Raw genomic sequence first — 24368 nt, 5'->3', positions numbered from 1 at the left:
ACTGAGTATGTTTGAAGGCTTGTGAACCAAGTTTAATCTACTGTCATTAACATTTATATCTTCTTGTGCACACAATATTTGTAGCAAAGCAGTTAATACATTTAAATTACTGTTCATCCATGTTTGATAATCCTCCCAATCCCAGACAGAACTGTAGTCTTCATCATGTAACATGGCTTCCCAGTACCTTTACCCAGAGCAATTTCTTTCAAATATGCCTGTTCAATTCTTTTCCTTAAAACACCCGACAGATGAAGGAATGAGAAATGTCAGGAAAGATGTCTATATGCTAGTAAACTAAACAGGGGGGAAGCACAATAGAGCTGTTTCACATGGTAGAAATTGCCAAAAAGACCCTAGCACCACAGATATGTGATATATGTGGAAGGATAGAAGAAAAGGACCGAAAAGACAAGGGGAGAGTAGAAGAAAGTAGGGGAAAGTTTAGGAGGTAGCTCAGCCTAAACAATGCAAGATTTTTGAAGACAGATTTTTAGACAAAGATTATTTAGAAGTGGATTATTCAAGGACAGAAGTTGGGTGCTTATGTCTCTGTATGCAGAAGGAAATCGGAGCAGCACACTACAGGTGTTAGAGCCTGGGGAGGGACAAGGAAAAGGTGAGAGATTAGATGAGACTCTGACTGCAAAATGTGTTCAGAACCGATTGACTTAGTATGTCAGATGTGATGAAAGGCAGGTTTGCAGATAAAGAGCAGTAGTTGGAAAACCAAGGTCATAAATATTTCCAGAAAAAGCTGTATCTGACTCATAAGCTTAGATCTTGGCCTGTAATGTTAAATGGGACTATTCTGTGTGGACTCTTAACTCATCCCTACCCCTCATCAGCTCTTTCTATCTGCTGCAACAATCACTGGAACCAGCTCTTCAGCATAATTCCATTGCCATTAATCAGTTCTGCTGATCACATCAATACAAAAGCTAAACACATTTCTAAAAAGAGTTTGCTGGAACAGTCCTGGGCCCAAGCTAAGAATTTGGTCCTGGCATCCAAATGCCTCAAAATCTATAAATGCAAAATATTACAGCCATCTCACCCATACTGCAGAAGTCTGACATGGGTTGAAATATGAAGCTTGAATGTTATTTCTGACTTTTTGGTTTGGACCCCATCTTTAGCTCTTTGGGAGTATACAACTTGTCATACACTTTTATTACTAGTACCTATTGTCACTCTTGTTCTGTGCATCAGGCTGTTTTTCTCAGAAGTAATTACAGCAGTTATCAACAAGCTTTGAAACTAGCCATGCTTTCTCTTGCAGTTTTAATTATAGATATTCTAAGGAGCATGCTAAGAAATGGTGTTTTACAGATGTGGCCATATCTTGCATGTGTACTGTCAAAAATGGACTAGATTGCCATTTAGTATTTTGACTCCTGGCAAGAATTAGGTATTTGTAAGCACCACTGGTCCATAACCAAAAAAGGTATTACTTGGAGAACAAAAAAATCTTTTAAACATTTTCAGTCTCTGCTTATGATTGTAAAAAGGCAAGCAAATGAACATTTTGAATTGTGAGCATGGAAATTTTCCTCCATCAGATTTAGCTGTTAGGTTTTCTTCCATAATGATTGGTTTAAATCCCAGTGCTCAGGATGTTAAACTTTTCATAGGAATGCACATTTTAGAATGGAACCTGTTTAAGAGCACATTTATATTTATTAATTTGAACTAACAGAAGTATTCTCACCTGTATTTTGTTCTCATGCATACTGAAATACATGCTGAAAGCCTAGGACTGTTTTTATTGCTTTTCTAAATTGAAGTGTTTAGACCTCCAAAATACACCAAGTTGGAGTTCCGCTGGTGCTGTGTGTAATTTTGTGTTGCTGAATGCTGAGGCTGCTAAATAACGCCTAGGAGAACTCAGAAACCTGTAGGATGGAGCTCTAAGAGGAGGCAGGAACAGGAAAGGGACTAGGGAACAGGACTTATCTTTCAAATTGTGTTTGACCTCTGTCAGTCATTTGCTTTGCACTAGGAAATATATAAGCTAAATCATTGGCCTTTTGCAAACTTTGAGAACTCTGCTTTGCAAAAACTGGTTGTTTTGAACCTTTGAAGGAATAGGGAACTCAACTGCAAATTCCAGATCAGTTTGAGGTAACTTGGGTTATCTTCATTATTATTTTTTTTTTTTTAAGCAGCAAATCATAATTCCAGAATACCACCCAAAAACCACCAATAAGTGTCTATGTTGTCTCTGTAGGACACTGTATTATTCTCCTGAATATATGACCTAACAATCTCTTGCAATATGTGACTTTCTCCTAACTAGTCTCATCTGTCAGTACTTTTTTTCAATGTGATTTTTCACTTAGATATAACTATCTACAAAATTTACTGTCAAACAAAAGAAGCCTAAGCAGTAGGAAAAAATACTCCTACATTGTAACACCACACTTCTTTCAATTATAGGCAGTACTTCGTCACTTACACCCAGTTTCTTCCTGAATCTCTGGCTTTAGTATGAAGTGCAACGCCTGTTATAAATTAAAATCATGTATTTGCTTGCTGATTAATATCTATACCAGTGCTGAACAAACTAAATCTACAGTCTTCAGGAAATGTTCAGGATGCTTCCTTTTAAACAAGAAAATCTCTCTGATTAAATCAATTAGTTACCACTCAGAGGAGAAATGATCCAGGGTATCTGAAGGTATTAGTAGCCTGTTGGGTTATTTCTACTTGATTAGGGTTATATCCTGGCCAGTGGTTTGGTCAGGATATTTTAAAAATCTGGAGTCACAATTCCAGAGCAACCATTGCCCTCTCTGCAGGTGTTCCACAGGAGTCCTCAGCAGAAGAGGGAAGGAGGGGTTCATTCACAGTCCTGTTCTCTCATGCTGTTGCTTCTGTTTTCCTTTCATCTACAAACTAAGGCAGCAGCTCCTCAGTCTCTGTAGGAAATTAATGTCTTGCTGCACCACTGCCTGCTATGGATCCTGAAAACTGACCAATGCCCGAGGGGCGAGGGTGGGCCAACGCCACGCATGCAACCCTAAACAGTCATGTCCTGAGAACGTCTGCAACTGTGCAATGCAGTGGCCCATGTTAGACAGCACTAATAACTCAGTATACTATAAAGCACTTCTATGAAGACTCGGATTTCTATGGTCATAACCATTTCTGTTTTAGGGTGCCTGTTTATTTTAATAGTTCACTTAGTTCTACTGATGCACTCTAATTGAATTCAACTGAATTATTTCCCTGTCTGCTGTCAGCCTTCTCCCTCCTGCGGCTCCCTGGCAACCAGGTCCAGGATAGGCCAGGAAAGACGCACAGACTCTTGAGCTATACTCTAAAAGCTGAGCTATACTGTAAAGCATAGACTCATCTGAAGTTATGCAAGATTCTTGGGTTTGCAAAAGACTGACTGCTTGTGCTACATCCATGAACCTAGTTTGGCCAGGATATTCTCAACTGATCAAACACTATCAAGGTGGAAGGGGGTGGAGAGGGCTTTGAAACATTTTTTCTTTTAAAATTTAGCTTTGAAGGCTACAGGATATTCTACATATATTCAGAAGAAGATTCAAATTCAGTTAGTCTCATGACAATTTGAAATGTTCAGCATTTTCCTGTAAACTCCCTAGGAATGGGAATTCAGATACATGGACATTGCCAAAATACTGTCCTGTTTTTGCTTTCCAAATGTGAAACTCCCATTGAAATCACTTGTTTGCTTTCTATTAACTTCAGCCTCAGTTGGAGCAATCTTAGGAGGAACACTCAGGGAAAAGTTCCATAGTGCTACAAGCATGAGAAATTAGCACTTTTGGAAACTTTAATTTATGTAAGTGGCCAATATCGGACACGCATTTTCACATCGAAATGAAGCCTCATAATAGTTGCTTGATATTTAAGGGAACACAGAATATGCCTTGACTACAAGTGACTAATGCAGCAAATTCCTTTACAATGTATGTGCACTAAGGACAAAGTAAAAATCTTTAAAAATTATCTTACTAGAGTAGCAATATGTAACCAGCTAGTGCTGAACTTAAAAAAAAATTTGCATTTCTCCATATCTTGCATGGAACGCTTGCTGAACAGTCAGCATCCCCCACCCAGCTATTGCATCTTGAAAATACATACACCAGGTAGCATGCACTTTTTCTATGCATATTCCTAATAGTAACGATCACAAACCCCATTAAAACTTAGCTTTGTAAGACATAACACCAGTTTCTCTCCCTTTTGTAAATGAAAGATAGGATACTTGAGTGTTGCAGAACACAGAAAATCAGAACTTCAAGTGGCATGTTGGAGACCTGATTTCATATATAAAATTGTAAAAACTAAGACAAGGGTTGTAACAAAAGGATACAATGATTGCTTGAATACTGCCTCCTACCTTCTGATCCGCCTCCCCTTTGAATGGCACAGTGAGCAAAAGCTAGAAGGTATGAAACTACCTCTTTCAGGTCCTCATGTTATGCCAAAAGTTTCAAATGCTGAATCATAAACAGTAACAGAAGTTTAAGATGGAAAGGGCCTTCTTCTGCCCTGACTTTACTATTGTATCCTTTAAGACATTGGGGAGAAAGCAGTGCAGGGAATAATACAGTAATATTTCCTTGTAGCATTTTCAGTCTCTCAGGTCCACAGCATATCTGCTTCTGTCAGTAATTTTGTTTTATTTGAAGTAATTTTATTATTGTGAACAGTCTGACTTACAGTGTCAGGATTTTGAGGAATTTCCAAGTAGCTGAAGTACATGGGGTGCAGTAGAAAAGTCACATTATCTGTGCATAGCTAAGTGAGTGATGATTCCCAAGTTTGTTATGTGTTTTTGGCAGTCAGTGATTTGCACTGATGGGTGCAGGAGCTTCACTTCCAGGCCAGACCAGAATAAAGTAAATGTGAAGTTTGCTTATGAAAGGAGATTTCTGTCTTATCTATAGAACTGAAACCAGGGGTAAAATGTTTTATTCTTTCCTGACCTTTTCCCCCTTCCCTTTAAAACACTACAGTATTATGTTGATTTACAGCATTCTGAAAATTTTGATATTTTTCTCTTTAAAACTATCCTTATCATGCCCAAAACAGAAGATAATTGGGTTTGGTTTTATTAAAATCCTCTCTGAACTTTTTACACTGTAGCTATTCTTCTCAAATGAGTCATACAATAACATTCCCAGTTTGTAGCCAGTTCTCCAAAGAAGCAGAAGAAAAAAGAAACAACTTCCTTTTAAGGGAATGAGACCTGTTTGTAATGATAAAACTCTTTCCATTTCTATTTGAAGACATTCTCCATAACCCAAGAATTGATAGTTATAAAAACACTACCTACTTTATTTGGATTACAAAAACATTCGTAGCTATAGAACATTGTTTAATGTTAGCCTAAAGCATCTGTATATACGCTCACAAAAGGGGTACTGTTAAAATTACACATATGACATGTTAAACAAGCAGCTAGTTTACCAGAAAACTGTAAAAAAAAGCTTAGAAATTGTTTAATTTCATTTTACTTAATACTTTAAATAAATGAGTTTAAACAAGAAGTATTTAATATTTATGTGGAATGAAAACAGTTCAGAAGTATGTAATTATGTAAGTAAGCTAACACAGCAAAACTCATCATACTGCTTGAATGCTAGAGTAGTCACATGTTCTTAGAATTTGGGAAAATATCTCCATGTCACACATCACTGTGACAGTTTTTGTAACTTCTGAAAACCACTGTTATTTTAACAGCAGCTATGTTGTACAGCTACTCAATTTCTGTCCATAGAAATTAGATATTTAGAAATTAAAAATAGGTATTTAGGTGCCCTCACTGTGCATTTTGTTCTCAGACTGTGATCCTTCCAAGCTTCTTCCATTAGCCCTGCAACTAGTAAATAATAATTTCTCTAGTACCACATGAAGAAAGATTTAAATATTAAAAACTTGGGATTACTTCTTTTTCTCCTCTTGCGGGTGGGATCACTTTGCAATCCAGAATATCCAGAAATGTATTCTAATTTTAATGAAATCTGTAAGTCAGGTAAGAACCAAATTTCAGTAACTGGTACTGTAAGGAAAATAGCATATGTCGTAAGACTCACAATAAATTTTAAAAGGTTGTCCAGTTGATGGCCATGGTTATTTTATGGGTTTTTTAAAGATACTTGACTATAGGTAAAATTTTTTCAAGATATTAATTTTAAATGTGTAAAATGGGTGTTATTGCATACAAATTAAAATATTTCACTGGTTGTGTTACTTAGATGGAAATAAGAATAGAGTTATAAACAAGGTAAAGGTTGAAGGGGAAAAAACCCTGATACTAAATTCAGATGCAAAAGCAGAGATGAATTGTTTAAGTTGTATTGCCATCCATTTAGCTCTGAACCCCTGACACTATAGTTTATTAGAGAGGTGGAGACAACAGAATTCTTTGTAACATGGATTTATATTACCAGAGGAGCTACAGCAGACTTCTTCTGTGTTGTTAAAATAAATTAATCTAAACCAGCAGGGGAGCATCCTTGAATTACAATGGTTGCATTATTCAGAAACTGTAAAGATTGAATTTTTAAGGAAATCCAAAAGGCATGTAGCTTGAGAAAGAGCCAGTTGTTTTTTAATGCTGCCATTTTTAACAATTCTTAATATAACAAACTGGAGTATTGTTTCAAGCAGATCTTTGGCATACATTTTCTATGGTTTTATATAATTATCTTCCTCTGAAGTATTATTATGTACTAACCCAAGCATAATATGGCATCTCTCATCCCAGATAGATTCTGAAGTACTTAACCTTTGGTCAAAGTCTGTGCCAGCTTTACAAAATGTCGGCTAAGTCAAGGATGCAGTTATATACACAGAAGGCTGCAGCCCACACATTCATGAAATGCAGCAATCCTATACCAAGAGCACCACTGTGTGTGCCTTCTAGGAGGTAATGTACTATTTTCCTAACAAAACATTCAAAGAGGAAAGGGATACAGGGTAACTAATGTAATCAGATCATAGGTACAAGTTGGAATTTGGTTGGGACAATAAAAGTAGTCTCTCTCCTGCAAATGGATTTTTTAAACGTGAAATTACTGCAGGTGGTCAGAACTCCCAGGTACACATTTCGTGTTAGGATTACTCAGGGGTTGACTCAGCAGGGACACGGCCATATACTGAATGCACAGCATTAACTTTCTGCAACACTGGTTTTGTCAAGAAGGAAGGGCCTTGAAAAACGAAATCACAATTTGAAGCAGTATTATTTACATTTGATGCACAGTTTTTGATTTTAGCATAGATATAATTTTTATTAAAACATACTACTAAATATAACAGACAAATATCACTGCTGTTGCTAATTTAATTAAGTGATGCATAGCTCATAAATGCAGCATATCAGCCAACTGTGGTCTACCAATGAGCTGGTCACACATAGTGGATGTATGGGTACACCTCCATTTCCTGAAAACAAGGAACTGAATTGTGAAAGCGTCAGTACCTTAGATATTTTTATAATGGAAGAGCACATGTAAAAAGCTTTCGTGCTTTTTAAAGACATCATAGTTCCTGTGCATTATAATGTCACTAAACCTCCATGTAAATGTTAAAATCAATTAGTGGGGACAAAACCTAGGACAAAATCCTACTTGCTTAATTAGTTGAAATTAAGTCCTGGATTTTGCTGCTATCAAACACTCATAATTTGAAAACTTTAAGATCTGAAACCTGCTATATAGTATGATAGGTCTGAAGAATACTGTTACCCCAAATTACAGTCATATTGCCTCATGTAACCTTTTTTTGTTCCCCCTTAGCTTTGTTGAAAATTGCACTACAGTTCTTCTAGGGTAGCTCCATCAGCTTCTGGAGAGTTATGCCACAGAGGTATGGCCTATTCTGTACAGTGTTACTGAAATAGATGTTAGAACCTAAAGTCATGATAGGCTTCTGTTCTTTTGTCTCTTCTTCCAAAACTATAAATAATAGAAATAAGGATTAAGAAAGATAATTGAAAAATGCTATGGGACTAAAATAAAAAAGATTTTCAAATATTACTCAGATGTTAGAATAATAGTCAGTTTTAAAGAATTTTCTAAAAATAACAACAAAAGAAACAAGCACATGCAAATGAACAAGATAGTCTTGACTGTATCAAACATCTGGAAAATATAAGCACACATAAAAGAACTACTCATTTTAAGGATTTAATTTAATAACTCATCCCATTCAAGAAGATTAACATGTGGCTATGAAATACCTACTTGCCGTCAGAATATTTCACCCCAATATAGTTGTAGAAAGTTTTTTGACAGCCCTAGTTATATTAGTTTAGGGCAACAGCATTCCTTTTTATTCTCTGTGGCTACTGTTGGTCCAGCTTTGCTACAAGATATCCTGATTATTTTTCATCTATTAAATGATGCATCTAACTCAGTGGCATTGTTATGGCTACATGGAACCTTCAAGTAACCTTAGTATGTATAACTCCAAAACTGCCAGATCTTCATGACTTGTTTTTTAGAGTGAGCCCTGACCTTACTACATAAGAAACCAACAAACAACTGTTATCTTGTACAGAGTTAAGAGGCACTTTTTGTAAGTACTTTTGAAATTAAGGCTCTGGCAGCCACAAAACCAAAATCCTCCATTTAGTATTTCCGTTTAGATCTATGGAAAGTGCTTCAACTCCCAACAAAGATCAAATACTAGCTTTAAAACATGAGACACAAGCAGAAGAGGAAATGGAAATCACTCTGTCTTCTCCTCTCATATGCATTGTGTTGCTTTCAGAGTTTATTCATGAAAGAAAAAATAATCTGAAGGAACATTTGATGATCTGACAGCATGGTATTCATGAACGATTGTTCGAAGGACTGTCAGGAAACCTGCAGTAATGGCAAAGTCAGCCCTGATCTGCGGCACTCTGCCAAATGCCAAGCGCCAAATAAAGGGAGTAGCAGCTAGAAGGAACTTGTGAAGGCACAGCTAGAAACTGAAAATACATTTATGTGGATCAGTTCTGTAATTCTGTACTTGTTTCCTGAGGAAGTGCTTCCCTATGATTCACATTACTATATACTTTGAAAATTGATGTGTGATGTAGCTCCTTATCTCACGGCACTGTTTATAGCTGTCTGTTCAAGAAACCTTTACAGTCAGACACAAATTTCAGCATCTTGTTGATGTAAGAAGCCATTTAAAAATCAACTGAAGATCAAGAGTGGCATTTTAAGCAACTGGCTAGGAATGTAGAAATGTACAGTGATCTTTTTCACCTAAAAGAAGATAATCTGACTCAGATTGCCTCAGAAGACTTATAACTTTGCTGACACCTCTCTTACTGATATAATTTTGAGGGAAGGGTCCTGTTATATGAACTGCTAGTATCTTCTCAAGTTTCTCTGGGAAGCACACTTTTTAAGGATTGCATAGTCTTTAAACAGATGTCACAGGTCAGCACCTTCATAAATTAAATTCAGTGTCAGAATCAGTGTCCAGTTTCTTTTCTCTTTATTATTTTGCCCTGAAACTTACCTTTTTCTTATTAACTTAAGCCTAATAATTAATTTAAAGAAAACACACAGCAAGAACATTTTAATGTCACTGTATCAGTGGGATTGCTTTCCAGTTCTTTCCTTTTTGCATGGAAGAAACCAGAAATCTGCACATTGAAGTAAACTTTATCTCATCCTCTGTGCCTGAAGAAAGAAGCCTTGATGCCAGAGATGACTGTAATTTGTGCAAAGAAAGAGAAGACCAAGTCCAACCTCTCCCTTCATGCCCCCCACCCTGTACTCCACATGTGTTGCATAGGTTTTTTACTCTGTGAAAGTGTTTATCCGTGTCTGACACCACAGGAATGCAGCAAAGCTTTCTGCATTAAAAAGAAGAGGGATCCAGAGATGGAAGCGATGTTTCAATGAGGACAACCTCAGCAGATCTGACGACACATACTTGCTTCACGATAACCAGTATTAGCTGAAGGATGGAGTTGGGGCCTGCTGCTGACAGGATTTTGCCTTAAATACTCCTTAGCTGTGTGCTCAGTCCAAGCAAAGCAGTCATACAGATATATTTCTAACCAGTCAAGTGCAGTTGTGGCAGGATCTGTATTTGCGATACTGGTTTAGAATGTGACTTACTGTGTTTAAATGATGGAGAAACTAGAGGTACATAAGGTCTAAGGGAGCCAAGTGAAATAGCCAAAATGAAACCCAAGCACATGTAAATATCATCTGGCCTGAGAGTATCTTGCAAATGTAAAACTAAAGAAATCAAAAAAGTTCAAGGAAGCTTTTAAATGAAACTAAACTCACTTGGCCCAATATGTAAGTTTTGCTTTAAGTGACGTACAGGTATAACATGAGATTATGTGACTCCCTAAGGGAGAACAGTGCTTTCCCTATTACTACAAAACTATAAAAACAGAGAAGACTTTGTAGCATATAGTTTCCTCTCCCAGTAAGGAGAAAGCTGTACAAGAGTCCTGCAATATAAAAGGGACTGGCAATCACAAATAAACCTATTCATATAGTATTTCGACCACATGCAGACCAAAGATCTTCTCCAGGTATTAAAATCAGTCCCACAATCTGTGTATTACTAAAAATATTATGTTAATTAAAAACTGTTGATGCCAGATAGCACAAGTCTCATTTGAAGGCTTACTCATAATGATCTGATGGAAACCTATTAGAAGAAGCTTTTTAGTTGGGAAACAGACAAGCAAGAGGCACTGCATAGGACAGAGGCAATAGGTAATTCTTACAGCTATGACTGTCACTGTGTGCACATCCATCATGATTGATCCAGTCACTGAAATAAATTGTGTTCCTTGTTCTTGATGGAACACACATGCACATAAGCATGAAACAATTAATATTTTCCAGCCGTTAAAAAAATGTTTGGGTCTAGAGCAGTAAAAGGTTTTGGGGAAAGATTTGGTTTGGCTCTCATTTTAGGTGAGCTTGATTACCATGCTGTTGCCTAGAACACCTGAAAAGAAAATATTTTTCATAAGAAGAAAGGTTCCTTCCTGCCCTTTTCAGTTTCAGCTAAGATTGTGCTAAAATATGATCCCATTTTTGCCTCTCTATTTTTATCCCAGGACACAGCAGCTGATGAACCATGCCAGGGTTTAATTCTTCAGTGCTGGATGATGCAGGAATCCAGAAGGCCTGAATTCAAGCCTGATTTGAACAGGCCAATGCATCTTTAGTTTTTGCTTGAGTCACTTAGCACCCAGTATCAATTTGTGCTAATTCCCAGTCTCTGCAACTTTTCCAGGCCTCTTATGTAAATCAGGCCTGGAAGCAAACAACAAGTGAATGACCCAGAAGGCTGGTACGGGGCTGGGCACCATTGTTCTCAGGCCACACAATTCAGTGCTCCATTTGTTCATGGAGTAACACTGAAAAAAATGACAGGCTCCAAAGATAACTATCCCCTCAGGCTTAATTATCGTACCCTTTGTACTATTCTTGCCATTGTAGAAAAAGAGGCATTCATGGTCCTCTCTCTACATTTAGATTCACTGTATTGTTTTTCACTGTTCCTGTAAATTTAGAGGAAGAAAACTGTAACTTGAGAGAGCTTGGGAAGTTTTTCCTTTTATAGAATGACAAGAGATTCTAAAGTCAAATCCTTTTTGTAGTCACAAATTGTGCCATGAAATCAGAAGTCTTCTGACAACATTATCCTGGTAATCTGGAAAATGACTTAAAAATGTAGCACATTTAGGAGGTGAATCAGGGCCTTTCAAATAAAGTCATGGAAAAATGAGTTGGATGTCACCTCACTGATCTGTTAATTTGAGTAAAATTAACTATTTGAGTAAAAATAGGCTCAAGCTGCAAAGCTCAGGTAGATTTCCAACACCCTAGCTGTTCAATGATGCATTCTTGGATTTGGTGTACTTCACAGAAGTCTATTCTTCATCAAATTACTAAAATAACCTGGTTTTAGAAGAGCTAATATTACAGACTGAAGTCATGACTGAAAGTGAGGGCAGAGAAAGGAAAAGCAGGATAATGAGGAATTTAGAAAAAACATAATTTTAATATAGCTCAAAATTCAAATTGGATACACGATCTGGGAGATCTTACATCTTCAAGGGCCCCCAGCCCTGTCTGCTCTGTCAGATTGGGCTGGAAGAAATTGAGGTTTGATAGAATGTTTTTTTTATACTCATTTTTTATTATTATTTCACTACATGCATTCAACAGTTATGTGTAATATTACTACTGAATGTTCATAATATGGTGTAAAATAGGTGCAGAAATATTTTTCTGTTTTCTCTTTAAAGGATTATGACTGCCTTGTTCTTAAGGCCTTCTGAAATATTCCTTTTTAGTTAGTTAGTTTTTTAAAGATCAAAATGTGTCCTAATTATAGTATATATAGTATATAAATATATTACAAAACCACAAATCAAACCCTAGTACAAATTTGTGGAGCACTCCTTAAGGGGATTACATTCTATTTGTATGCAGGGAAAAATAAGTAGAAGTGAAAGGAAGATTTGGAATTACTAATTTGATATTATGATTTTGATTAATTTGATATTATGTGATCCTTGACTTAGTTTATATATATATTTATCTTGAAGGTATTAATTCTACACTTTGAGATTATTTGGTCTGGGAGGTAGTGAGCTGAATAATACATACAAGCTTCAGTTAGAAAACATTAAAGCTAGCAACCAAAATTTCTCCAAGGTGTAACTGTTTTTACATTCACTTACCTATGTTTTTGGGGATTGTGAATAAGAGCACCATCTAGTGATAATCAGTAATACGTTAGTATCACAAAAAGGTGATTATTCAGTCTGGACATAAAGGCACACTCCTAATTCACTTAGCAAAGAGATTTAGGGGCTTGAAAGGAAACAGTGTTCTAGTTGTGGTTTTCAGTTCAGTTTAATGACTAGAATCTTCCCCTTAGATAGTCCTAAACATGCACAACACATCTAAAGGCTAACTTTGGCTGACAGTATGGATACCATGAGATAACGCTTTAAAACTAACACTTTGTTTCATAAACTGATGATGTAATTTTATTATGTATCATTGTAACAAAACCCTCCAAGTTTGCAAATGGCTCATTTTATACTGATCAGTATAACATACTTATTCCACTGACTGAGAATTTAGGTGAAACCATTTCCTAGGTATCAAGTGTTTTGGAAAGCCAACAATTCTGTAACTTTGGGCTTTTTTTCAGTGAAGGATATCAAACTGCTGCTCCTCTGTAAGGATCTTAGATATTAAATAGTTTTATATGTTAGAATTTGCTTAAAACATACATGTTTAGTGATAGTTTTTTTTCTAATTTGAAGAATTTTATAAGCAGGTCTTACGCTATCCATTCCACAAGTACTATTTCAGCGTGCAGAAAGATCATTATGAATATATGATAATATATAAAGCTATTTATCCCTTTCAGATTATTTCCATATGCACCCTCTGTAATTAAACCAGTGGCTTATGGCAGCCAGTCTTTGAAGTGATCTCTGCAAAATAGGGAAATGTAATTTGTTGAACAAAATGCTGATCAGTCTATTCCAGCCACATCTGTTAAGCTCTAGTAGTTCAGAGGTTTCTGTGATGAAAGTTTATGCAAAGCAGAGTTTCCTGTATTTCTTTCAATCCAAAGGAAGTTCATTGGAAGTGATGGGCACTATTCTAACCAAATAAGAAGGTTTGAAATCTGAGGCATTGTTTGCCCACAATTTTCAGTGAATTCACTGAAAGTGATGTTTATAAGTAGCTGTACTTACATATTTAAATAAAAGTACTACTGAGAGAATGGCAAGAGAAAGCAGAGCAAGAGTTTCCGGCAGAGAAGACAAGGATTTAGAGAGATAAATGGAGATGCTCTCTTCAGGAGCACTAGTGGTGGTGGTTGAGTAAAGCTAATAAAACTTGTGACATGATTGCCCTTGATTGCAGTACCTCTTGGAAACACCTGATATTATACAGGTATAGACAACCATTATAATTACCTTTGCACAATTCTCCATGTAGATGCTTTTATTCTGGAAGAAAAACAGGTCTTTTGCAGGAGCCTTAGAGCCTTTCTAAAGTGATGTCAGTTAAACTGTTGAAGATGCATGTACAAGATGGGTGTGCCAACACAAGGAGTTACTGTCTGACTTGACCAGCCACAGCTGTGCTTGCTGAAAAGGTTGCCACCCACAGCTGCTTGGCACTCCTCTCTTTCCTCCTCCCTATCCTAACCAGAAGGTTTCTACGCTTCAAATGTTAAAGATGAGCTGCTCATATGATTGTTCCCCAAGCTCTCAGGCAAAATGAGGTGAGTTAGCAAAGCCCTGGTATCTGAATTGTTAAGAAATACCAGCTTATTTCAACCAACACAAACCTGTCTATTTCCAGAGTTGAAGAAAGCAAGAGGGCAGTTACAAGTAGTCCTTTCAACCAGTAAACATTTGCAACTGAGAGGTATGTCCACAGTCTAAATTTTGTCCTTAGCTTACACTGATATATTATTGGTCCTTTAATAAATGGCCTCTAGATTCTAGTAATGTCAGTCTAGTACCTACTATTAGAAATCATTTAACTTTCTTATAAATATGCAAACTGAAATGTCTTCAACTCAAATGAGTATCCTTATCCTTACAAAGACTTCCAAGACAGCTTGGAAATAAAATGTACAATTACCAAATAACTTGAAAAAAGTTACATTATTCAATAGTGTTATCAGAATACCCCAAAGTCTAAGGAAGGTTTTGTTCCTTTAAAGGGAATTAATTCTGTGTCTAGCAGAAGATTATAGTACGTAGATCCCTAGCAAAAACTGCTACACCCTTCCCAATGAGGATTTTTATTCATGATATCTGCTTCTAATTAAATAACTGCACTATGTTATACATGCTAAGGCCCAGTCCTTTGCCCTTTGAAGTCAATGGCAAAGCTCCCATTAGTTCATGGGAAAAAATGTAACTCCTTTGTTAAGGCTTCCTTTATAGCAATTTCAACTGTTTGTTAGGTTTTTAAGACAAAGATTCAGCTTTGCCACCTTTGCCTGCAGACAACAAGAAGTTCCTGATACTCCTTGTATTAGGCAGAGAGTAGGGGGAAGGGGAAATCTGGTCTTATTAAATTATGTTCCCCTGTCATTCCATTTATTTTTCTTTCTGTTACTGTAAAGTGCCACAATGGACATATGATTGTCTTGCATTATTTTTATTTTAGAAATTTGCTTGAAATTCAATATTGTAGCAATTTATGCTGTACGTGGCATGTTTGTGCTATAGAGAACATATCAAATGAAACCAGCAGTATAGAAAACCATAGCTTATCTACTTTCTTCATAGTTTTGACCCATCACCAGTTCATCTGCTAATGAATTGTAATATAAAACATGCCTACAAAAACAAAACATCCAGCTTCCTAAATGGGACCATATTTCTAAAATATACTTACAAAAAGGCAAGTTTATAAAATAATGATTCTACAGCTACTCAGTCCAGGATGACATAACTCTTTTGAAGCAAAACGTTACCTGTGTATTTGGTGCCCCATTCCAGATGGAGTAAGGAGATATCAAAGAAGGAAACCTAAAGGATTCAAAATACATTTCTGTGGAAGTAGAAAGAAGGCCTGTAGACACTGTTTCCCTGCTAAACAAGAAAAGAAGATTCTGTGCTGTGCCTAGGACTACAGCACATGATAGACAGCTCAGGGTGTAAGCAGATTGGCTCTGGCAAGCTTAGAGCTAGGTTTTTGTTATAATTTACCTTCCACATAAGCAACAAATAAAGCAGTCACATCTTCACTGTTCTTAACATCCCGCTGAGAGCAAGGTGCTGAGGTGTTTTGAAGATTTTTGGCTTTCATGCTCAACACCATGTTGTATTGGCAGGTAACCAAAAAACAGCACTTTGATTTTGGTGCACGCTGAGGTGTTTCTGTCTAAACGTGCATTAGTCTCATACTAACATCCACACTGACTATGGACTACAGATTCTAATGAAATGGGACAGATGGGAAAAATTACAGAAAAGGAAAAAGAAATCCACTGTGTAACTTGTGTACATTAGGTCTGAAATTTAAAACCTTCAAGCTGATATCCAGGGGGTTTTTTTACTGCCAGTTTCATTCCAGCCAACAAACAGTGCTCATAAGTACTGCTTGCAATCTAAATGTTATCAGTTTTGTCCACAGTTAATTCCATGCACAGAGTTGTCCCTCTTAAAGTTGAAGCTGTCTCTGCAAATCAGTCTCATTTTATAGAGTGCTAAGCATTTAACCCATGATATATGGTTCCTTAAAGTAACTGCTCTAAATATTTCTGCTGTAAATATGAAGAACACTGAGTTCTGTGTTTGGAAGAAAGCCCTTCCATGATACGCATAAATTGCTAGCTGTATCTTCTCAAACAATTTGACACAATCCTAAAGGGCTTTGTAAACAACATTTCCTGTTGTGATATTTTAATGTGAACTTGGCCAAAAGTCTTACTATTATATTCACATTCACAATAAGAATGCAATGGCAGAACAATGAAATATAATAATGTCATGCAGTGTATTTTAAATGTTTCCAGAAAAGAAACTAAAAAATGAAGCAAAGTTCTATACAAAGCAGCTAATCTAATTTAGTAGGAATACAGTTTGGGTTTTTTAGTTTGTTTAGTTTAAATCAGTGTGAATTATGTTGTTCATTCTATTCCATTGAAAACTCTCCTAGCATGAGACTTGGAAAAATATATATTGGAAACAAGCACAAATTAATACTACCATGTATCCAAAGCATGCTTGTATTTGCCTAAATACTGTGGAAAGCATGCCAAAACCAGCTTGGTATGTAGTTCTGTATATGCAAAACAGGGTATACAATCATTTGCTAGTTCAGCCTGCAGTTTTTAAACACCTAGATGGGACTTTAGTACTAAACATTTCCACTGGCACAATAGCTGAAATGCAAAAGTTTGAAACTAGAAAACGCAGACCCCTAACCTTTGGAAGTACATATAAAATTTTGCTGGTAAAGGTCTATGAATTTTTTTCCTCAATTTTCTAACTAGCAATGGCAGATTTTCAGGAACAGAGTTATTTATCAGTGGTCTATTTTAGTTAGATTTTGGGAACTTTACTTTGTTCCTTTGATTTGCAAAATAAATTAACCTAACCTCTATAAAGCCCAGCTTCTTCCCAGTTGCCAATGGAAGTTTTGTCATCTACTTAAATAGAACTGCACTATGTCATCTAAACATGTGCAAAAATTTATTGATTATCAAATGGGTCAAGGCTCATGATGGAGTCAAAATCCTCTCCAGAAAAGGTAAATAAAACCACAGTTTTCCACATAACTCCTATGTGAAAGAATATGTAGATATGCCTTACAGGGTTTTCCAAATATCAGTAAATACAGGCTGTGTCAGATGGTCTGAAGAGTGAATTTGAGAATAAGAGTTTGTCCAGGCTGCAAAAACAAACTATGTTTGGAAATGTATTAGCTAGCAAATTTAAACACAGTTTTAAATGCAGTCCAAGTAAGGCAAGTTGTGTTTAAAATCATGTAGGTTAACTCTAAACTCTACTCCTTTGCTGCCAAAGTTCAACTAGCATGTTTTAAACATGGCTTGTTCTGTCTACTGCTAATGCATAAAGTTGTGTTCAAATTCTGTTCAAAATGTCAATTGATACAAATAAGGAAGCATCAACAGGGTCATGTTAACTCAGTACTGAGCCTTTACACGGCATGCTGAGCATCTTAATTTCAAACACAGTAGCTCATAGTAAGATTCTACTTGACTCTGCATTAACGAGTGTATTTTCAAAAGCAGATGGCACCAAAGCACCAACTCCAGGATGACTTTTAATGTCATCTGGAGATGATCTGAAACACATAACAGTCCCTTCATCTTACTAGGAGGATGGTGCTCCTAGGCCATCAGTGCAGAGGCAAGCAGGGGCGCAAAAACCCACTACTTCAGCAACTGATGGTTTATACTCATCTGCATGACTTAGCACTGCAATGAGCTAGGAGCACAGATATAACAGCTGTATTTATCATGTCTCAACTAGAGTGTAGTGACCAGAATCTCAGCTTTTACTAACCTAGTTTTTCTGCCTGGAAGTGTGAGCATTTGCCAATGGCGACAATGTAAGAGAATGACAGGAACTTTGAAAAGTTTCCTTAAATCGAGCAGCTTTGATGTACTTTAATGGATGGACCAACTGTGTGCTAACACACCTCTCATATATGTGACAGTGACATGCTTTGCCTTACCTCAGGATCAAATGCATAACTGCTACCATGTCTTATCCTTTATTTTTTTTCTACTAGACTAAGTGTAAAGGTCAGTTTGATGAAAGCCACTTGGGGTTGTTTTGCATGTATCAAGTATTTTGGATAAATGCCGGGAAAAAGTCAAAACTACCACATAGCTCACCTCTGTATGCATCCAGCATTAAGTAATCATATTCAGACATCAACTTTTCCCACTGTTGGTTCAGGTTGTTCCCAAGTCTTTGAGTTTCACTTTCAGTTTCAGGTTCCAATGAATCCAAAATGATGAAACTGAGACTTGAGTTGAAATCTGAGCGTTTTGATGGACAAGTGCACAAGTCTAAAATGACCAGGCAGCCAGTTGTCACATGCCATTACTGAGCCAAAGGTAAAACTACTATTTGTGCAGCAGCAGCAAAGTCTATTTCAGAAATTGGCAAAATAGTCACAAACTGTATAAGCTTTGCATGAAGCCTAGTTGAGGCTGTTGGATTTGAGCCCTGAATTATCCAATTATTTCACAGGATTAATTAGAACTATAGTTAACTTTTACAAGACAATGGAAAATTGCATGTTATTTGGCATGTTTGGACATAGGAAAATGTCCATAGTAGAGCAAAAATTTTCAGGGTGCAAAATCAGATTGGTAAGAGTTTCAAAATATCCATTAAGTTCTTTCAAATAACTTGACATTTTTGAGGATAGGCATTATAATTGTAGTTAAGCATTGGCAAACTGGCATGGTAGAAATTAAAGGAAGAGAAATGTTACTATTTTATTTTTCTAAAAATGTAGTGGAAAAAAGTTGCTGAAAAAGTACATAAAATCTGTCAGCACTTTTAAAAAAAAAATTGCTGTGTGTTTGTCCATATGCAACTACATATTGTTCTGCTGCTGGTGAATCGGGGAGTTCAGGATGAATGCTGTCATAGACATAAATTAGGACAACATGACCCCATTTGAAGATATCTTTCTTGCTGAGGTGTATATATATATAAATATCTCTTTATACACTACGTATAGACCAGAGTGCTTCTGGAACTGACACGATCTGGATTCAGTAACAAGTGGCAACTCAGTATTGAGGCAGCTTGTCTCAATAACATTAGTTTGAGCATGCAAACCTACAACATGGTTTTAAGCATCTGTTCATTTTTACTTTTAGGGTACAGCTAGGAAAAAGAGGACTGAATTTCCTTTGAAGTGCTTAGAGGTCTGAGTCATAAAACTTACCACCCTTGAATACTAGAACTAGTCAGTTAAGTTCCCAAACTTAAATTAGCAAGACTTTGACAGATACAAACAATGAGTTCATCAAATTGCTGTTTGGTGTAGGTTACAAATATGCTGAGAATAACGTACCTCTGTTGCAACCAGATAATTTGATGGAGTTAGATCATGGTTAAATTATAAATCTAAATCATCTATAGGACAACTCCAGTAAATTACCTGTTGCAAAAGAGATGCTTTTTAAAGGATACAGCTTCATTACATATAACATAGCTGGTATTGTTAAGTATTAGCAGAAAACTCACAGGACTTTCTTTCAAATGCTAGTCCAGAAAATCATCCACGATTCTGTACATACAGTTTTTATGTATCTTAAATTAAAAACTGCAAAGAAATTTACAAGAAAAAAATTTCTATTATATTTATAAAAAACCTATTATTTCATATATCTCACAGTGGAAACAGAAAGGACATCACATGTCCCTTTGCTCTTATATATCTTGAATTCTTAGCCATCTAGGGTCACTGTTGTACTGAGATTTCCCAACTGTCTCCTGCTTTGGGAAAGCTATCCTACAGTGCAATACTGACATGGTTTAGCGTCTTGGTGCATACACAGCACAACTGATATAACCACTGTCTTCCTTACCTTTATACACCTGATTATCTTTTTTTTTAAATAACATTCATTTATTAGGTATCCTTCTTAGCACAATATGTCTTCTGACACAGTATTTAAACTAGATTTTTTTAAAGTCATTATGATATATGTTGACAGTATAGAGAATATGCAAATTCTTTTTAACTGAAAATAAAATTTTATGAAGCATTTACAGCATCAGTGGACATAATAAAATAAGTTGATGTATGGAGCCAGGACTGGGAGGAGGAGGGGTGTTTGTATGCCTCTACAGAAAACAAGTCAAATATTTTCAAAATTTATGTTTTGAATAAGAGTTAAAAATGGACAAACAAAATGATACTTTGTGATACTTTAAAAAAAATCCATTTGTAGCAATCTCACATCTGACAAATTACTCAAATGTCTTGAATCTAATTTAATGTTTGTAAAATTGTTTGCTGATGAAAATTTACTATTCGATGTCCACTATCTCTCTGTTAACACTTTGCAAGATAATGGAAGACAATACTTTATACTACAGGCAAAACTTATTGATTTTAGCAGAATGCTAGTTGCATATATGCTTTAAGAGCTAGGCAATAAACAATGGGGGGAGGGTTTACATATTTTTTTATAAATGTAATAAAACAATATTTAAAAGGCATAAAACAAACTGGTAAAAGTTGCTTCTGGCAGTGAACTGCAGTGACTTATTCCATTAGCTTTAAAAACGGTATGTTTCCTTTATCAAAAGGGTAGATAGGTGTGAATTTGGAATTTTTTTATCCTGCCACATTTTCATGGATTATCTCATTTCCCTCCATTTCACATCCCGTTCCCTTTAGATCTGTATCACAGCCACAGCTCCGCTTATGACACAGGCCTGAGTACACTTCCCTTTGCAGCAGCCCAGGGGTATACGTGGTCAGGTTGTGTCGGCAACCAGGCAAGCAACCCGCTGCAGCTTTCCCAGCTCCTGTGAGCCGAGACACCAAAACCAGAAATACACACTTCTGCCAAAATCTTGGTTGGTGTAAACTGGCTATGACCCACTGGTTCCATGGAGCTCCAGTGGAGAAACTGAACCTTGAACTGAAAAAATCAAACAATTTTTTATTGTGTTTAGGAAACACAACCTTTGGATTTTGGAGACAGCAGGAAAATTACTATGCACTAGTTGTGTAATTCTTTTTTGTTTCATGAGTTATTAGACTGAGTTTTCACAGATGATAGAATAAAAGCTGAAAACATTGTCTCTCCCCCAAAAGGGTCACACACAGTGTAGCTGCAGACCCCCCAACTCACTGTGCCTCAACCTGCTGGTGGTGGCTGACCCGGGGACCCATGCCTGCGCAGCCCTGAGAGAGCCCCAGCTCCCGGGGGGGTCGGTGGAGCCTGCCGACAGAGTGAGTCCCAAAGAAAGCTGTGGCCTGTCAACTCTTAAATTTCAGGTTTTCAGCCAGATGCTAGTGTCAATTTTCAGATCTCACTGATCCTGACCAACTCTTGAGCGGGGAGAAATGAATGATCTGGAACTCAGAAAGCACCCAATCCACCATGCTTATAACACTTACATATGCTGATACGCATGTACTCTTACAGGGGGTGTTCTGAAGTATTGTATTACGTGGCCTTTTGATTGGGTTCATTTGCAAGAAAACAAACTCATGCTTCTTTTATTTTTTTCTAAAAATACTGTTATTTTTCTAAATTTAGATATATTTTACTAGTGGATTTTCCCATTAGAAGTAAGGCACAACTGTTACCATGTGTCTAGTTCTCAAGTCCCTGATCTTAGTGGTAAAACGGAACCCAGATATAAGTGTCACGGTCTAGGATGTGAATATGAAAAAAGAAAATTGTATAGCCTATTTTTATCATGAAAACTAAAGCTTAATCAGAATCTTGTGTTCAAACTACTGTGCTTTTTACTTTTGGTTTTATGTAATCAAGGCCACTCGTCTTTTACTGTTACTTACATTTTTTTAAGTTCTAGCTACAAGTTTTCACTAGATGGCAGGATTCCACTGCCATCTATTATCAGTAGCTTTACTTGCAAAGCAACAGTTGCCTATCGGTAGGAAAAAAATTTAAACATGTTCAAGTTCTGCAAAATATAAAAACAAACAGAAAACAACAGTAATGAGAAAACCGATACATACACTCAGTAAATCATAGCTCTGTTACTGAATATGATTAATATTATGGGCTGGAAATCATCGAAAATAATAGTAAAAGATGTTCTTTTCTTGACAGAGGAACTAGAAGGACCTTACTTTATAAAATGAGGTAGACTTACTGTTTCTGCTATTTTTTAAAAAGTTAACTGATCCAGTAAATGAAATTTAACTAATTAATAAATATATTGACAGCTTAAGAAACAGCTAAACTACTGATCTAAAATACTCTATCAAAGTACAAAAAACTCAACACTCAATGTACTGGATTACCAAGATACTAAAAGGTGATAAGATACATTTTAATCTCTCTCCCTCAATTTAACAAGGCAGAATTCATTGTATGTTGATCAGTCCCAGTAGCATTTCAGTGAGTAGTATTTTGCTGACCTCAGAGCCCTGGACAAAATTTGTCCCTCTTTTCTAGGGAAAGCAGAGTGCAGCTCCATATAGTTACATAAGCCTTAATAACCATGACAAATCTTCATTGTTGCACCAGTGGAGAAGCTGTTGCAATGGAGTGAGCACTGATTTTTAACAAAACTACTCTTTAACTATTATTTTTGCAACTTGGGGTTACTAATTCTTGTTTTTTATTTATTCTGGATTTCTACTGTCTATTTTGATCCCATTTTATACATGAAGATAATTTAGGAAGTGTTCAGTAATTTTCAGTTTTGCTCATGAAATACAAGAGGGAATGTTTGGCATCTATTAAAGCTGCTTCTAAGACTGGATAACTTTCCAAAACCAGAGATAACTCAGTGTAATGCTTTCCAGGATTCCCAAAATAGTAAGAACATTTTCTCATGATAAAGCTGTATTTATTCTATGCCTAGAGTAGAAAAAGTATCATAAATAGATGACTGAAACAGCATTTCCTAATATGAGATTCAGTTTTGTGATATACTGAGTGCATTCAAAAACATACAGACAATCAAACAGAAGCTGGAAGGCATACATCATTTCACAGTTTCAAGCCTTTAACATTTAAGAAAATGTTTGCAATACTTGCAAGCTATGAAAAAGTAATCATTCCTTTTTATTGAAACAAACATAATCAGCACCTGTAGAATCTCTGCAAAAGACGTTAGCAAATTCAAACAAGCATCACGATAAGATCCACACCAACCATTACACTGGAAGCAGTATGTATTTAAACAAACAATTCTCTTCATTCATGTTCACAAAACACTGATAACATCTTTCTCTCATGATCCTACCTTGGCGATTTGCAAAGGCTGCTTTTGCTCCTTGCCACCTTGCAATCTAAAGCCCCAAGGTGCCCCTCCACTCATAGCAATGCAGAGATAATCCCCTGTGCCCATTTTCCTGGTGCAGTTAGGCAGCATTCATTTACAGAAGAACATGAAAAATTTGTCTTGCAGATAGATGTTCAGTGAGCTGGAGATTTGTCTGCCAGGCAGAGCTGGAGACCCAGAGCACCACACTGTTGCTGCTGCTGTGTACTGCACTAGCAAATGTAGTCATTCAGAAGAACGTAAGAGCTCCCTCCGACCAAGGGCACAGCCCACTCTTTCGTCAGATTTCTATGTTCAGCCCACCTTCAAAGTAAAGTAAGTAACGCTGAGGAAATGCACACAAAGAGACTCAGCCATGAGGCAGAAAAGGCTGTATTTAAACATGACTCTTGTGACAGCTAAATCAAAACAACAGCAAAAAGAAGTGTACATTTCCCAGTGACAATTTAGGATGTAAGTTTACTTTAGCAAATAGTGCCAGACATTTTAAACTCTAATTTACCCATTTCTTGCATTCATACTCCAAACAAAGAAGAAAGCAGAACCACGAGTGAAATATCATGTATATCCTCTGAATACACTTAGATAGAACTAGGTTTATGATTTTCGTCTCCTTCCCTGCATGCACTTTCTGCAGCACTGCAGGTATGCAAGGGGAAGAAAAAAAAAAAAAAAAAAAAAAAAAGACTAAAAGCTTTATCATTTCCCTGTCTTGGAATTGCTTCTTTTGCTGGTTCTCTTTAACCTCAGTATAGTTTAACATGCACTGCTATTTAGCAATCACCTGAGTTATTGTTGGACCCTAGTAATACCTGTTCTTATGCAGCCTGTTGCCTTTTCTACTAGAGAGGGA

General features: G+C 36.5%; 1 protein-coding gene across 2 annotated transcripts in view; it reads right to left on the bottom strand.

The window, feature by feature from the left end:
• SYNPO2 (synaptopodin 2) overlaps positions 1-23769 on the bottom strand; it is a 96408-nt gene extending 72639 nt beyond the window's left edge. The window contains exon 1 of one of the 2 annotated variants that reach the window (XM_074867219.1): positions 23477-23769. In XM_074867219.1, the coding sequence (XP_074723320.1) occupies positions 23477-23605 (129 nt within the window). In that variant the 5' untranslated portion in view covers positions 23606-23769. Of the gene's footprint in view, positions 1-15492; positions 15619-23476 lie in introns of those variants that run through there. The other variant, XM_074867220.1, reaches the window with a different exon arrangement.
• Between the last annotated feature and the right edge of the window lie 599 nt (positions 23770-24368).

Source organism: Strix uralensis, chromosome 4 (assembly GCF_047716275.1).
Source record: "Strix uralensis isolate ZFMK-TIS-50842 chromosome 4, bStrUra1, whole genome shotgun sequence".
Taxonomy (NCBI): Eukaryota; Metazoa; Chordata; class Aves; order Strigiformes; family Strigidae; genus Strix; species Strix uralensis.
This window is presented reverse-complemented; position numbering and strand designations above follow the sequence as displayed.